Raw genomic sequence first — 17,433 nt, 5'->3', positions numbered from 1 at the left:
CAGGCCTGCGGGATCCCGGGCCGGGCCGCCCCCTGCAGCGAGCGGCCGCCGGATTGGTCGGGCCATGACGTCCGCGTGGCGTCAGCGATTTTGCCCGCATGCGCGATGACGCACGCCAACGTCACTCCCTCCAGCCCCGCCCCCGGCGCCGCCGGTCGCTGAGTGGCCGGAGGCGTGCGTCCGGAGTCCGCCGCGAAACGGGCTGCTGTCGGCGCGATGGCCGTCGCCTTGCCGGAAGTCGTAGAGGAGCTCCTGCGCGAGATGGGCGCGGCGGCGCGGGAGTGCGAGCGAAGTACGGACCGTGGTCGTGCGTGGCTGCGGCGTGGGCCCTGCGGGGCGTGGAGGCGGGGGTGGGTGGGTCCGAGCGTCTAAGTGCGGCGTTGGGCTCCGCGCTGTCAGTGTAAAAATTAAAAAGCGAAATAGTGAAATTTTGGTCAGTGAAAATCAAATCCACTCAACAAGGGTCCCCTCCTCAGGGAGCTGACAGGCCGGGGGCGCAACGTGCTTGGAGAGCCGCTGGGCGCACGTGACAAGGGCCGGGAGGTAGAAGGGCAGAAGCCTTCCAAGAGTTGTAAAAAAGCGAAGGTTTGAATTTTTAAACCTAACACTTTTCTCAGATCCTAATGTTAATTTTCAAATTAGTACTCTCGTGCACTTTGTTCAGAAAGTAAATATTTTGGGGTCACAGACTCGCTGCAACGCACACGCAGTTCCTGGAGTAAACCTTTACGGTGTGAAAGTACCTTTTTCCTTCTGACCAGCAGAAGGCGCTGTGTGCCTGCGTTCATCAGGATCGCTGCGAAAGGGGCGAGGCTCTGAAACAAGGAAAACACCGTTCCTAATGAAAATGATTGACTAACTAGAACTGCTCTTCCCATGTAGAGGTAGCTACTCTGTAAATAACCACATAAAGTCTCAGAACTGCCTTTGCCTATTGATTTTGATGCCTTTCGTGCACTTGAACATTTTCAGTTACTGTTTTTGAGACTGAGAAATGTAAGCCAGCTTTTATTTCCTCATTTCAGTCAGAAGTAGTAAGGTTTAACAATGCGTAAAATATTAGGCCAGCTAGGTATTCAAACATGTTCTGGTTTCAGAAAGGGTGGGAGAAAACCCCATCTGTTGTCAGCTCACACAGTATGTCTTCGACTCACGTGATAGCCTGAGGATTTTGAATGCTATTACTTTACAGAACCAGAGTCAGAACTGGTGTCTATCAAGAGTGGATTAATCCATATATTAACAATCTTGGGGAGGCCCAGTAGGTGCCCTTGGTATCCATGGCTCAGACACAGGGACAACTGGCATTGGTTCACTGTTTTCTGCATTTTCTAAATCTTTTTTTCCCCAGGAAAATAGCTTTGTTTAGACTGTAAGATGGAGAATGAGTTATTACATGGAGCTAAGGATAGAGATAGGGAGTCAGAGATCATCAACCAAACAGACTGTATTTCCCAGCAGCAGTTAGTACAATCAATAAAAGACTTGCTGGGAAATATATTTAAATCACCCAAGTGTGCCACACTTACAAAAAAGGGACAGGTTTTCCATTATAATGAAATTTCCCCAAAATCCCCCAACTGTAAGTATTAAGAAAATGAAAAAAAAATCACATTTTACAGATCTTGAGTTTTTCTTCAGCATTTAGCTCACAGATCTCACCATCTTCAAAAATGGCTCCTTTAAAAAAAAAAAAAGCTGGGCCTGGTGGCTCATGCCTGTAATCCCAGCACTTGGGCAGCTGAGGCAGGAGGAATATTGCGAGTTCGAGACCAGCCTGGGCCACAAAGTGAGCTCAAGGCACCCCGAACTGCACAGCGAGACCCTGTCTCAAAAAGACAAAAAACAATGGCTCCTTGCTACTCTTCAGCTATAAGATCTATCAATTAGGGAGAAGTTGGCCTTTGCTATCCCCTGGCAGTCCTCTTCCCATTTTCCCCAGCCAGTGAGGACTAAATAGCAGGATAAGGCTCAGGAAGGGATGGTTGGGCCACAGGGCTAATTTCCCCAAAACAGCTCATGGTAGCTGAAGCTTGATGGGAGAGCAGAACTGGTGAGACCTGAGGGAAGGGTCCAGGCCCTCTACTCAGTCAGTCACTGTTAGAAGAGGAATGCTTGCCATGCTTATGGAGTTTGTGCATCTTTTAATGAGCTTTCTTTATTTTCTTCTGCATCTTCTTGTCCATCACCATCCCAGGAGCCAAAAGGTTCACAAGAGGCATGCCAGGGGCCCGCGGTGGATGTGGAGGAGGATAGGTTGAGGGTTGTCCTGGGTTCTCTGGCTGGGGCACAGGATAACAGGGCCCACATGGAGAAAAAGCTGGATTTTCCTGGGGAGCTTCTGAGGGACAGGCCTGGGCAGGAAAAAGGCTGGATTGACAGGTGGTAGATGTGGTAGACACCCAAGATGGGAACCTTCAGAGCACCAATGTTGGTTAGATACGGGTTTGACCTTACATTGCAATCCCACATGTTGAGGTGTTTGCCTCATCCTTTCCACTGTGCGTAGGCTTGATCTGTCCTCTCCAGTCTCTGCATTTTCAAAATCTTGTTTTAGGTAGTCACACGCCCTTCCTAACTCTGATTCCTCAGCAGTAGTTTGTTTAGATCACGATTCTAAATTTACACTTGTATGATGGCGTATCCGATGCTCACAGCTGAGCCTTGTAGGAAGCTGTGATTACTATTCCTTTCCTGTGTAACTTTTTGGTTTCCCTGGAGTTATAACTACCATAGTTTGGTTTGCTTGTTTTGTTTTCTATATATTTATCCCTAATTCAACATCAAATTCTTTCCCAGTACTTTTTTTTTTCTTTTTTTTGGTGCTGGGACTCAGACTCAGGACCTTGCACTTGCCAGGCAGGCACTTGTGCCCCTGAGCTATATCCCCAGACCCCATGCCAGTGTTCTAAATATCTACTCAAAATGTTCAGATGGATGAGGTTTGTATCAGTTGAATTTTCTTGAAATCTCTCCTAAAGCCCACTGGCTTGCCTGCTATGCCCTGGCTGATCTTTTGGCTGTCTCCTGAGATTTCTTCCTCCCTTCACTGATATTATCCTGAAAATTCTTTTACCTAAGTTCGGTCTTATGTTTAGTATATCCAACAATTTTACTTTCTTGGTTTCCTACCTTACTTTATGGAGCACATACTCTAGTAGCTTCCTCAACAAGGGGGCATGAGATGGTACTTTTGAGGCTTTGCATGTCTGAAAAAGCTTTTTCTGCCTTCACACTTAATTGATAGGTTGGCTAAGTATTAAATTATATGTTGGAAATAATATTTCTTCAGACATCTCAAAGCATTATTCTACCTTCTAGCATCTCATGTTGCTCCTGATTTTTTTGTACGTGACTTATTTTTTCTGGAAATTTGGATTACATTTGTCCCTCAGTACCTGTAGAGGATTGGTTGAAGGACCTTGTGTGGATATCACTGATGCTCAAGTTCCTTATATAAAATAGTACATAACCTGCATACATCTTCCTGTATACTTAAAATCTCTGGATTACTCATAACACATAGTATAATGCAAATGCTGTGTAAATAGGTATTAGACTGTATGGGTTAGGAAATAATGACCAGAAAAAGGACATAGTTTTGTTTGGGGTTTTGTTTTGTTTGCTTGTTTTTGGCATGAGGTTGGTTGAATATGCAGATGTGGTGCTCATGGATTGCAAGGGCCAACTGTATCTTCTCCGTAATCAGTGTTCCAGATCTTCTGATGAGGTTTGTTTTTGTTTTTTCATCCTAACACATGGGGACTCATGTGAACCACTTCAAGCTAGAAATTTTCTTGGGAAATTTTCTAGGCTTGATGAGTTCCCTCCATCTCTTTTCTCTGTTGTTGTATTCCTGTTACTCACTTACTGAATGTCCTTTATTATCCCTCTCAGTGACTTACCCACCCCACTATATTTCTTTTTTATTTACTCTATTTCTTGTGAACTTTCTTCAGTTATATCTTCCTGATTTTCTATTGCATTTTTAATTTCTACTGCCATATGTAATTTACAGCTTTTTTTACTTGATTCCTGTATTGTATCTCAGGCCTGTTTTATGAGTGCATTAGCTTGTTTTTCTATGATGATATTAATAAAAGAGGTTTGGATTTTTCTTCCGCCATTTTTCTCTGACTGCTCCCTTCTGTTTGTTTTGTTCTGTGTATTTTTCCCTTTGTTGTCTGGTTATCCTTGGTTGCCTAGTCATATTTAAGGGTGGAAGGCTTTGATTGTGGAGGAGCTTACAGATGGCCTGTGTCACTGTAATTCTCATTAGGCTATTCAGTTAGAGAATCCACTGCAGTGTCATTCCTCTTGGGTTGTTCAGGTTCCCAGCAGAACCCAGATCCTGCCTAGAGGGTGAAAGCCTTCTTGTATTACAAGAGCTGTGTTGGGGAAGACAGCAAGAAGTCCCACTATTTTTCATGTGACACTCTTAGTGCCACCATACCTAGTATGCCCAGATAGTGTATACTTGAACATCTCCAGAAACATGCCTATTCTTTTGCCAGAATGAGTGCAGCAGTAATATACAGCTGAGGAGGGCAGCTGGGGTCCAAATGAGTTCAAGCCCAGCCTGAACAACATAGTGAGACCCTGTGTCAAAAAAAAACCCAAAACAAAACAAAAAAAATCTTATTTTAGTGTCCTTGCCCTATCCTGGCTTCCAGAGCTATCTGGTGCCACCAATTTCTGAAGGTTTCTTTAGTTGAGCCTATAGTGTGGGGGTAGGTACAGAGTGTGTGTCGGGGGAGGTACATTCTGGAATATCAGTCAAGATGGTAGCTTAAGGTTTCATTTTTCTCAAGTCTTATAAATTATTTTCCTCTCTTCGATAGCTTCCAAAGTATTTTAACTTGTTGTTTCTCTCTGTCCTCCTCCTTGGGCATTTATACCTTTACCTATTTATATAAGTGGTACTGAAGCTTATACCCAAGGCCTTTGCACTGAGCTACATCCCTAGCCATTTATTTATTTATTTTGAGACAAGGCTCACTAATTTGAATTTGTGATCCTCCTGCCTCAGCTTCCCAGAGTGCTGCAATTGCAGGCATATGCCACTAACTATGGCTTATACCTTTAAAAGAATCCTTCTATTGTTGTTTTAGTGGGATTTGAGAAAGGAATAAAATTAGATGTATAGGTCAGGTTAACAATCTTACAGAGAAATCTTTTTGGTTATAGTTTTTTTTTAAAGATTTTTTTATATCTATGGTCACTATCTTAACATGGTTAATCTTTTTTCCATTCTCATTTTACAGTTCCTGATGACCATCTTTTATCGTAAGTACACACCCTAGACAGTACACAGTTTCTGATGACCATCTTTTATCGTAAGTACACACCCAAGACACACTCTTGCTGTACAGTTCAGTTGTGTTTGATTTTTTTTTTAACCATTAGTATATTTTAAGATCTAAATCTTTTAAAGAGAAATTCTTGGTTTTTAAAAATAGTCTTACTAAACTAGGAACAATTTTTTAACATGGTGGTTAAAAATCTTTCAAATGAATGGCAACATCATATTGAACAGCACACATTACTGCTGTGTTGTCCTATTTGCTGGTCTTGTTTAACACTGTTGTAGAAATTGTAACTATTACAGTAGCACTTGGAAAGAAATACAAGTATAGCTATCTTCAAGGAAAGACAGTTATTTGCAGATGACATCACTACTTTAAAAACAAGATAATAAATAAAAACAATAAAAATACTAAAATAAGAAAACATTGTATTCCACAAAAATAAAAAAAAATTATATTCTCAATAGCAACAAAAAAGTGAAAGCTACCTAGAAATGACACTTAATTGCATATTTTTTATAAGGATTGTATATTAGATGAAAAATAAATTACTATTTTAAAAGCAAAGAAAATGCAAATAGCCAAAAAATTGGGGGGAAATGAGAAATCTTATTAGTGACCATTAAAAATACAAGTTAAGGTAATTCTTCATCTATAAAACCAGCAGCCACAGCAAAAATGTTGTCAGGAATATAGTGAAAGAGGTAAATGATACCTTTTTGGTAGGAAGGTAAATTGGAAGATTACCTGGCAACAGACAATAAAGCTTTAAAACATATATGTTCTTTTTTTTTTTTTTTTTTTTTTTTTTTTTCTAAAGACACACTCTTGCTGTACAGTTCAGGCTGCCCTTGAACTCACTATATTTCCCTGGCTAGCCTCGAACTGGTGCCTGTCACCCTGCCTCAGCCTCCCAAATGCTGAGATTACAGGCATGTGCTACCATGCCCAACCATAAAACATACATATTCTTTGGCCCACTTTCAAGAATGTATTCCAAGAAAGTAATCATATGTGTTCATAAAGATTTTACAGTGAACATATTCATCTAGTTTGGTTTATGGCAGCAACAAAACAAAACAAGCTGGAAATAAACCTATCCAAAATAGTTTAGGAAAATAAAACCAATTGCTCTCTACAGTGGAAATCTTTGTTGCCATTAAAAGTGCTGTAACAGAAAAACATTTAATGCAGTCAAGAGATGTTCACAGTAGGTTATAAAGTGGAAAAAGCAGGTTTAAAAGGTTTTTAAAGTTAACTGTTATTATCTGATTGATAAAGTCCTAACCAAGTTTTCTTTTTTTGTTCATTATATTGTCATGTTTACTATTAAAAACTCAAAAACACTCTTTCTTGTCCCCCCAAACTTTTGTACATGAGACTAGTTCATAGGAAATGAAGTAATATGCTTGTTATATTTTAAGATTTATAGAACAATCTCATATGTATATTCACACATTATGTAGATATATATAAATATATTCACACATCCTGTATACAATGAAATACATGAACATTAATAGGAAAGAAACAAGTACATGTTATTGGAGCTGGAGATGTAGCCAGTGGTAGAGGAGATGCTTACACTAGTCTGAGGCTCTACGTTCAATCACAAACCAAAGGAAGGAAGGGAGAGAAGGAAGAAACAATGCATGTGATTGCCAAAGAGGTGAAAGGAAGGTGGGAAGAAATATAAGGAAGCACTACAAAAAAAGTATAAAGAGGACTTTTTATCTATAATAGTTTATTCCTTTTATTTACAAAACCAAGAACATTTGAAATGAGTGAACAAGATTACATTTATTAGTTCAGGGGAGTAATTGAGCCCATAGGTTTTCCCATATTTATTTTCATTTATTCCAAATTAAAATGCATTTTTTAAAAAAGCCGAGGGGATGGAGTATATAGCTCAGTAGAGAGTGCTTGCCTAGCATACATGAAGCTCTGGGCCCAACACACAGTGCTGTAAAAAAAATTGATGAGGATGGTGATCCTTTGGGTGTAGTGACTGAGTGACTGAGAATCAGCCCTTTTAATCCAAAGCCTTCCTGTTTCCCAGGCTGAAGTTTGTCTTTGGCTCATCAGCTGTCCAGGCCTTGGATCTAGTTGATCGACAGTCCGTTACTTTAATCTCATCACCCAGTGGAAGGCGAGTTTACCAGGTAGAAGGCTGGGGTTGAGGGTTTGTGAGTAGGGGATGCTCTCAACAGAAACCCCTTAGGGGCCAGGGATGTAGCTCAGTGACACAAGCGCCTGCCTGGGAAGTGCAAGGTCCTGAGTTCTATCCCTGGTACCAAAAAAAAAAAAAGGACAAAACCCCTTAGGACAGAAGGTCTTCATGAATCTCTGGAAGCTGATAATCAGCTTGAAGTATTTCCTGGACTATTGGAAAGCTTTTGGCCCACCTTAGTAAAATTAACATATTAGTAATTCATTTTACATTAACAAAAAGTATTTATGGCATACAAAAATTGATGTTTTGTGGGGTGACTAAATCAGGCTGTTAACATATCCACTACCTCACATACTTATTTTGTGTATGTGTGTTGTGAGAATACTTAGTATCTGCTCTCTTAGAAACTTTGAAGTATATAATATATTGTCATTAATGATAGTCACCATATTGGACAATAGATCTCCTGAACTACTCCTCTTGCCTACCTGAAACTTTGTACCCTTTAACAGCATCTCCCTAACCTCCCCTTTCTTGCTCAGTCCCCTGGTAACCACTCCCTCTGCTTCTATGAGTTTGACCATTTTAAATTTCACATCTAAGTGAGATCATGCAATATTTTGTCTTTCTCTACCCAGCTTATTTCACTGAACAAAATATCCTTAGGCACTTAAGTAATTAAAGTAAGACAAATATGATCTGTTAGCTCTGCCTAATAATTGTATAGAACCAATGTGTGGGGAGGCTCTTTTCTCAAGTCTCATGAGTCAACTTTTGTTCTCTTCTTCTTGATAGTAGGGGCACCGCTCCCAATGAATTTATTGATATTTTCATCTCCTTCATAATCTCTTGCTTAGAGAGAACAGCCAGACTGCATTTTGAGGTCCTTCTGTTAGGGTAAACCGAAGCACCATTGAGACCACCAAGGGAGGCAGAACTTAAGCAACATGGGAGGATTTATTACAAACTGGGTGTGGCCAGGCCAAGGGTAAGAAGACCATTGACCCAGAGCAAGGGGTAAGAGTAGTTTAGGTAGAGGAGGGGGGCATTGCTGAAGGGGGTGTAAAATTTTGGGTGTATGAGTAGGGGGTCTGGGGCTGGCTGACAGGATGGTGTTGGGTACAGGGGATGCTGGCAGGCACAGCATGTTACTTGTGGTTTTTCGAGGAATCACTCTCTGCAGGTGGAACTGTGTGGAGCAGCTACTGGCTGGTTGAGCTGCATGTGGAAGCGGTTAGCTTCCTGTTAATGCTGTGCACCTGCAGGTGTGAATAACTGATCTGCTTGGGGAGTTTTTCCTCTCCTAGCTGGATGGGGGTCTAGTTCAGAGACCTGACACCTTCCATATGCTTAGAATGAATGATCTATTAGAAATGAGCTTTCAACATTGTTGTTGAGAAGTATTTATTAAGGGTCAGGCTGCTGAATGCAGGCAATCTGTCTGGGCCTTAGTTTTGCCCCCCTGGAACTTACACAATAGATGGATAGATTTATGAAGTGACTTCTTAGCAGACTCTGAATTACAGTACTTTGATGTATTATTGATAATTCTTACCAACAACCCTACAAATTATTTCTTCTATGGGTAACTGAAATGCAGGAAAGTAATGTAACAATCAAATCTGGCTGTTTGTTTTATAATCTGAGACTAGGATAACAATTATTTGTAAATAATTTGCTAAACTAACTGCCTACTCCCCCAGGTTAACTATATGAGATATAGTGGTACATGCAGCTGGGGTTGAGGTAAGAGAATCTTATGAATGAGATTAAAATATTGGCAGTGAGGTCCAAAGTTTTGTGTCTGAGTAAGAAGGGGTAAAAAAGAAGTCATCATCCATTGTCTGTTGAGGCCTTCCTGAAGACCAGCATGGAGGAAATTTTTCATTGTTTGAATTTGGGTCATTTTATAATGAATTTCTCAGAGTTAAGAACATGTCAGTTAACTCTCATTGAGTGAATTTGTTAGTTAATTCATAGGGAGTGAATGATTTGAGAGCAAAGCCTGCTTTGACAGAGGTACCTTTGTTTAGTGAACTTGTCATTCTATACTGTAGTATGACTTCTTTGATCTGGCAAAATCATCACAGTGTTTCTTACTAAGGAAAATGGAATAGTGTTGGATGCTACAATTATAAATTTTGTATGATATTTTCCTACTCAAAATAGATTGCCTGGTAGAAAAATTTCCTCCTGGTAGGCTTACAGATAAATAATCAGTCACTGAATTTATTCTTTGTATCTGAGGAAGTGTTTCTGTTTTCTTTCCTGGTATTTTATTTTTTGTGTAACTGAAATACCCAAAACTACAGGGCCCTTAAGCTTTTTCCTCATGTCTTAGTTTGGGGATTTTAGTTTCCATTCTATTATCAGCGTAACACTTGAGCTGAGCGAGCAGATTTTTAGCTGTTCTCAAGTTCTTTGCTGTGGTTATCAATTAAAATCTTAAAGATCTTACTTAAGGTTTATTTTCATTATTGTTGGCTTTTTGTTCATCCTAGAGGTCAGTGTAACTTGTTTAGTTTTTGTCATTCACATCCAGTATCATATTACATTCCTTTATTAGTCATAAAAATGCTTAGAATTGTGGCTGTCAGCGTGGACCCTGAATTAAATGAGACTGTAGAAATCTTAAACACCCTCAAGTTAACCTTAATGGTTGTATTGTATAGTAATATAGTAAGAATTTGGCTTAATTCAATGGGTTGTATAAGATGATAAAAGTTGAGTCAGAAACTGCATGATACCTAGTTTGTTACCTTTCCATAAGTCAATCTTTATTACATAGGTCAGCCTAGTATTTCACTGTCCTCCATGTGGAATATCTACTTATTATAAAGTCACCATTTTGTTGCTGTCATCTGAGCTGCTTTATAGAAACTTTTTGCTCACTTAAAAAAGGAGGATATTTCAATCAGGAAAGGCTAAGTTGTGCTGTGGTAACAATGACCCTGAAAACTTAAAGGCTTACAAAAACAAAGTTTCATATTCATTCGTGCCACATACCATGAGGAGTTAACTGTAGATCTGCTCCAAAGTACTGTCATTCAAAAGTCCCAGTTAGTGAAACAACTCCTTTGTGGAACAATATGGAACTCATGGAAGAAAGAAAAGAGGTCATGATATGCTACATTATGCTACAATTTTCAACATCTGTGCTGACTAAAGGCAGGTCACATAGTCAATCTGTATTCAGTAGTACAGGAATGTATAATCCTTTTTCCAGAGAGAGGCACCAAATACAGGAAACAATAAATAGGTAAGCCTACTACTATGAAGTATCCTAAGAGGCCTGGAGAAGTCATAAAATAAGACTGTATCCGTGAATGAATAACCATCTAGGTGGGTCACCCTGAAATCACAGCAGACTTCCTTTAAGTGAGGTTCCTGTGAGTTCAGTCATGGCCTGAGTACTGTAGCCTCCTTCCTGCATATTTTTAAAAATATCATTTCTTCTGAGAATAAACATTCCAGACTCTGAGTGGAAGAACTCAGAGCCATTCCTGTAAGAGGAGGTCATTTTTCTATTAAAGGGTAAAGGAACTGAATTAAATCATTCCTAAGGTTAATTTCCAGTTCTAAACATTTCTAACTTAGATTTTTGCCTGTTAGGTTCAATAGTTGTCTACTGCTGGATAAGGAGGAAACAAATTCAAAATTTACTTTCTTTACACTACTTACTGACTCAGGCAGTTGAACATTTTACTTTGAGTCTTTGGCAACCTATAAAAGGATCAGGCAAGGGAGCCCCTGTGGAATTTTACCCTGTCTCTAAGTCACCAGGCATCTATTCAGCAAAGTCCAGGGAGCACTGTGATGGATATAAGAACCATCCACTGGGTCACTGAAGTGAGGGCAAAATCTCATAGGCTTAGGCTTGTTTAAATCTAAAGAGAAAAAAAACACAGGAAATAACAAAAGAAAAAAATTTAACATTTTATTCATTGGTAATAGTGTGTGGAGACCCAAGAATTATTCATGTCACTGTTGGATAGTGGTGATTTTCTTTAGGATTAAAGAGGAAACCGAATACTTTAGTGCTCAGTTTACCTCTTCCAGGCACACTAGAGAAGTTTTTCCTTTGATACTTGGAGGTATAGGATATATGTTCATAACACTTCAGGGCCTTGTGATAGTTAATGTATAAGCTGTGATTCATCATTACCTAACTTAAACTGAGGCTAAAATCTTTAATGGATACAATAGGCATCTTCTTACCCAACCATTAGCCATCCCTAGAAATCTAGCAACTCCTAAGAAAGTCTTTCTGATTTGGTCAGAAATTGTACCAAGATGGCTGCATCAAGTACTGAATATGTGACAAACAGAAGCACAACACTTGGATCTACTATTTCTTCTATTTAAAGCCTTAATCTGCTTCTTTAGTCTCAGGGGTGGGCTGTTATGATTTAGATCTAGAATGTCTCCCCAAAAGTCTCAAGTACTCAGAAGTGTGGGGGATTTTGTTTGTTTTATTTTGTTTCATTTGGAAGGTGAGTGGATCATGGGGTATGAGCTATATTAATCAGTGCATTAATTTGTTGATGAGTTCATAGTTGAATGTGTTGTTAGAAGGTGAGACCTGGTAAGAGGCAGAGCACTGGTGGTGTGATCTGGAAGGGCATATTCTCCCTGGCTCCTCCCCACTCTATGCTTGCTAGCTGCCATGTAGTGAACAGTTTTCTTCAAGCATGCCATTCTGCTGTGGCATTTTCTGCTTGCTTCCAGCCAACCATGGACTGAGCCTAGTGAAACTGTGAACCACAGTTAACCTCTACTTTAAGTTGTGGGTGTCAGGTATTTGTACAGTAACAGTAAAGTGACTAATACAGAAAATTGATATGCAAGTGGATCCATTTCTGTGACTGTAGGTGGCCATGTGTTCAGAAGCATTGGAACTGGTTTACAGTAGGAAGGAGTTTGGAGATGTGGGCTACAGAAGCCCTCAAACAGTGATGGTGAACCTTTTAGAGCTTTCAATAATACAAACGGACAAACAGCCCTCTGCGGCACGTGCGTAGTAGGTTCACCACCACTGTTCTAGAGCATTATGAGCAGTGCTTTGAGGTACAATACCAGTCAGAGCTCAGAAGACCAGAATGCTAATAGGAATATAGCCTACAGTAAGGGCCAGACTCAGAAGGTTTCAATTGGTAACAAGGACTCCATTGGTAGTTGGACTAGAAACCATGCGTATTATACTCGAGCAGAAAGTATGCCTAAATTTACCTATGTCCTGAGACTTTGAGGGAGACTGATATTAAAGGTGGCAGACTAATCTTGTTTATTAAATTTCAAAGCAGCACAGTGTTTAGGCTATGGCATGGATACTTCTGGCTGTTTGCGGTTAGATCTACATTGAGAAGAGCAAACGGCAGCGCTGAATAATTTGAAAAGTTTGCAGTTTCACCAGAAAGGAAGTGCCTGCAAAGTTGGACCAAAGGAGAGTGTGGTTCCTGAAATGATAAGCATAAAAAAGAAGTCAACTAATTTGTACATGGATAAAAGGAAAGATACCTTTGGGTATCTCAGAAATCAGCAAGATTTCCACCCATCACAGGCTCAAGGGTACAAAACTGTTACAATATCATTTGAAAAAAGAGCCCCTAGGCCCTCTACCCAAAAGGGACCACCTAGAAATTTGTTTCCCAAGATTTTTTTCATAGTGCTGAGCCATCCAGGTACACAGAGGTCTCTGAAGTTATGATCCAAGGGGGCTTGGCTGCACCCACCAGAGGCAGACCTCAGCATGATCCATGTAAGCTGGTTTTCCAGGAATGCACAGTGCAAGAGTTGTGAGACCACAGAGGCTTCTGTCAAGATTTGAGAAGGTCTGGGAGACCAGGCAGTGTGCCTCTAAGAGAGCAGTATGTGAAGTTGTGAGGTTGAAGCCAAAAGTGTAGTGGAGTTGGAGATGCCAGAAATGTGGAGCATCTGCTGAAGAAAACCACAATGAGCAGAGCCAGCCCAAGAGAAAAGCCATGTGGGCTGCCAGCTCTCAAGACCATGGAACAGTGCTGCCCAAGCTCTTTGGAGCTCACATCTCACCACCTTGTCCTCTGGATGCCAGACATGGACCTACAGTATTTAATGTTTGCCCTGCTGGGTTTCAGTCTTGCTTTAGTCCCGTTTTCTCCTTTTTGGAATGAGAATGTTTGAACTGTCTTTTTGATTGTACCACTAAATGTTGGGAAGTTTAACTTTTTAATTTTTTGAGGCTCACAGCTAAGACTTTTCCTTGAGTCTCAGAGGAGACTTCAGACTTGGACTGAAACTGTTAAGTCTTTGGTGACTCATATAGATGGACTAAATACAGTTTACATAATGAGACAGATCTGAGCCTTTGGGGGACCAGGGGTAGAATGTTATGGTTTAGATCTAGAATGTCCACCAAAAGTCTCATGTGCTCAGAGGTGAGGTTTTTTCGGAAAGGTGACTGGATCATGAGGGTACTGTGCTTATCAATGGATTAATCCATTGACAAGTCCAAAGCTGAATGTCCTTACAGGAGACGGGGCCTGGTCAGAAGAGGAGGTGTGACTTGGAAAGGTGCACTCGTGCTCAGCTCTGCCCCCTCTCTGCTTGCTGGTTGCCATGCTGTTAGCTGTTTTCCTCAACCATAGCATTTCTGCTCTGGAGCCAGGTGACTATGGACTAAACCCACTGAAACTGTAAATCAAAATAAATCTCTCCTCCTCTAGGTTGGAGGTATTAGGTATTTTGTCTCAGTGATAGAAAAGTGACCAATACAGGGAGAAAGAGTAAAGAGTCCTGGAAATGCTGATAATATAACAACAACAATGATGATGATGATGTTTTGGCTTTTTCATTGAAATTGCCATCTTAAAGCCTAATTTGAAGCTCCTGTAGTAATGTGTAAGTTGCAGTTCATGCAAAATAATCCTTGGGATGTTTCTACTTCCCTTAGGTACTAATAATAATCTTATACCTCTAGTCTGGAAATCAAGTCTAGAGTGAAGCTCTTTACTAGTTAGTTCTCAGTCACTATAACACATACCTGAGATAAATCACCTTAAAAAGAGGAAAGGTTTATTTTGCTTCATTGTTACAGAGGTTTCAGTCTAGACCCTGTTGCTTTGGACCTGTGGCAGCACAGTACATCATGATCGGTGCACCTATTTACTTCATGGGGTCTAAAAGCAAAGAAAGAAGCAAAGGCTGGGATCCCATATCCCATTCAAGGGCATACCCCAGTGACCTAACTTCCTCCTACTAAGCCCTTACCTCTCAAAAGGTTCTACTACCTCGAAGTAGCACCACAGGCTGGGTACAAAGTCTTCAGGGCCTTGGGGAATATTCAAGATCCAGACTGTAGCAAGCCCCCAACAAAAAGTGTTTGGCTACTTGGTACAGAGATTTCTCCAACAAATTTATCCAACCAGACCAGAGAGAAATTTTTCTGTCCCTTTTTCTCTCCCTTGTGTCCCTCTTGACTGCCACCAACGCAATTTGTTCCTGGTCTGGGCCTCATACCAGCCCCTCATGTATCTGTATCCTCCTTCCGTCCTGCTGAATGAGTAGAAGGATTTGGACTTGCTCCTTTTCCTGAGTCCTCCATCCTGAGCAGCTGAATCATCCCTTCTGCAAGATTGTTTGCTTTATTATTCTCCCTACTCAAAAATGCTTTTAAAAAGCCCTTTTCTACTTTGTTCTTCCTGGGCCTTACTCCTGCCCCACCATTCACCCTTTACCCGATTTTATATTCTCTTTGGGTATGTGGTAGAAGCTTTAGAAATTTACACATATGCTGCAAATGACCAAAGGTTAAGGAACCCCACAATAAAATGTAGATAAGAAATGCTTTTCGTAGTCAGCCCAATCACTAGGCATAGGACCAAAATGGCTTGTGTGGAAGGTTGAACTAGGCTGAAATTCAATTCCATTGTCTGAAGGCCTAAAGAGCAGAGCAGAGATAAGGAAGAGTCTGCCTGCTAGGGAGAAGAGAAGTTGGGTTTTCTCTTTTGTGTAAAGTCTTACTGCAGTTTTTTCCAGTATAATATGCAGAGCAACTCTGACTCATTAAATGGCAAAGTCAAGGGAAAGAAGTGGTACCTAGAAGTACCCATTTTGAGGTCTGATCCTATCTGTGCTTTTCTTTCCAGGTACTTGGAAGTTCTGGCAAAACATACACTTGTTTGGCTTCTTGTCATTACTGCTCATGTCCTGCATTTGCCTTCTCAGTACTACGGAAGAGTGACAGCCTACTGGTAAGGATGGGGAAGGCTCTTGCCACAATAGGTTAGGACAGAAACTGTTAGCCTATATTTCACAGTTTAAGGGTTGCACAAAATGGTCATTTTACTGCAAATTGAAACAGTAGTTTATTGTTCTTGTCTTCAGTCATCTCTTCTGGGTTTAGCTTCCCAAAATGCAGTGTCATTTTTAGAACATCAGTTTCCCGCTTTCTTATTTAAAAGACTACGGATGAAGCTTTGGGGAGGTCAGCAGGGTATTCTGAAAGTTGGTACTGGGGGATTAGGTGACTGAATAAAAATATGAACTAAATTGGATACTGGCAATTTCACATACCTTCAACTGCAGCCATGAGATGTGTCCACCCACAGCCCACGGGACAGCCTGACACCGTACTTAACCTTCATAAGAGGCAGGACTACTTTGCCTATCCCTTTCCCTGTCAGCTTTTGCCAATTTCACCACAGTCCTGAGTATCAGATAAGGACACATTTATACACTCTTTATTCCAATGGGAAAGGTACTGCCTTCCTCAGAGCAGGTCATTACATCTTAAGCTTTGCCAAAGAAGAACATAAGAGTCTGCCGTATGCATCTCATTTATACTGTGAACTTCTTAAACATTTGGGAGGTAGGGTCCGGATCTGGTGTCCCATTAATGGGAGGTCATATTCATAACTGGTGTCCTCTAAGTGTATTTCACCTACAAAATGATAGGACTGATCTGGGACCTCTTCAAGATTCAGAGCTGAGCTCTGTGACATAAAGTCCAGCAAAGTCATCTCGCCAGAGCTGTGTACAGGCCAATATATGTGAAAGCTCCCCCTTCTAACCCTCACCCTGGAAGTATGAGGGAAACAGACTGTAGGCTCTGACCATACTGTAAAAATGGGATTGTCACCTATTTTTATGGGTTGGCTCTCCAATTTAATGAGAGAATCTGAGAAGCACTGAGCAGAATAGACCCTTGAGGAGTGTTAGCCATTGCTATGATAGCTTTCCAAGGGCAAGGAAGAAACTGACTGAAACCACAGCAGACTCTCTCACTTCATGTTACTGAGAAGACCTGGTTAGACTGGCTGAGTTTGGCCCTGCCTGTCCCTAACAGGTTCATATGTTTTATATTCCAGTGCAAGCACCTCTTGGCAGTTTATCTTAGTCAGGTTATGAGGACCTGTCAGCAACTAAGTGTTTCAGACAAGCAACTGACTGACATATTGATGGAGAAGAAATAAGAAGCATAAATGTTTCCGATGGTGCGTCATTATCTTTCAAAATAGAAATCTCATCAGGAAATACATGTACCAGGTCATGCTGTACAAGGAAGAAAGATGAAATGGATCTTCCAGATACTTCTTCCTACTGTCCGTTTTCCCTTCTGGACTGCCAGAGGGACCCTGGGTGGCAGCTGTGAACTGTGGAGGCCATGCATTTGGTTGGAAGCCTTGTGCAGCCTTCTCATGAAAAACCTGAACCAGCCTCTAAGCCTTTTGAGTGAAAAATGTCTGAGTAGAATCAAGTGTGGTAGAGTCAAATAAAACCTAATCCATGTTGTATACACAATTGGAGACTTATGTAACCGAATTACTAAGTTTTAAAAGGTTAGGACAACTGACCAAACTGAACAAGAGTAAGTTTAATTGAATAGATGTTGGGTCTTTTCTTTGGATCCATAAAATTTTTCAGCAGCAGTAAGATATTAGGGCAGAGATATGACTGGACAGCTCCAAGGACTAAGAC

The 17,433-nt window shown here is 40.8% G+C and overlaps 2 protein-coding genes across 3 annotated transcripts in view; one reads left to right on the top strand and one right to left on the bottom strand.

Annotated features, from left to right (window-relative positions):
* Ttc19 (tetratricopeptide repeat domain 19) overlaps positions 1–195 on the bottom strand; it is a gene marked incomplete in the record, with an annotated part of 24,405 nt that extends 24,210 nt beyond the window's left edge. The window contains 1 exon segment of the mRNA XM_005399316.2: positions 1–195. Coding sequence (XP_005399373.2) covers positions 1–100 — 100 coding nt within the window.
* Positions 196–198: 3 nt separating this feature from the next.
* On the top strand, positions 199–17,256 carry Zswim7 (zinc finger, SWIM-type containing 7). Of its 2 annotated transcripts, none has more exons than XM_013522049.1 (5): positions 199–292; positions 5,265–5,286; positions 7,366–7,455; positions 15,603–15,707; positions 16,824–17,256. In XM_013522049.1, exons 1-5 carry the CDS (start codon positions 217–219, stop codon positions 16,861–16,863), a joined length of 333 nt encoding a protein of 110 aa, XP_013377503.1. In that variant the 5' UTR covers positions 199–216; the 3' UTR covers positions 16,864–17,256. The 2 variants fall into 2 exon arrangements, with proteins under 2 accessions (XP_013377503.1, XP_005415422.2); XM_005415365.2 differs by having other exon boundaries at positions 7,366–7,468.
* Positions 17,257–17,433: the final 177 nt, after the last annotated feature.

Source organism: Chinchilla lanigera, unplaced genomic scaffold (genome assembly GCF_000276665.1).
Source record: "Chinchilla lanigera isolate Chin_1 unplaced genomic scaffold, ChiLan1.0 scaffold00066, whole genome shotgun sequence".
NCBI lineage: Eukaryota > Metazoa > Chordata > Mammalia > Rodentia > Chinchillidae > Chinchilla > Chinchilla lanigera.
Note: the sequence above shows the minus strand (reverse complement) of the source record. Positions and strands in the feature narration are given on the sequence as shown.

Excerpts from the sequence above, each read along its gene's own strand:
- Zswim7 (XM_005415365.2), top strand. The coding sequence starts at position 217 with ATGGCCGTCGCCTTGCCGGAAGTCGTAGAGGAGCTCCTGCGCGAGATG. Across the intron at positions 293-5,264 it reads GGCGCGGGAGTGCGAGCGAA|TTCCTGATGACCATCTTTTA; the intron begins GTACGGACCGTG and ends CTCATTTTACAG. Across the intron at positions 7,469-15,602 it reads GTGGAAGGCGAGTTTACCAG|GTACTTGGAAGTTCTGGCAA; the intron begins GTAGAAGGCTGG and ends TTTTCTTTCCAG.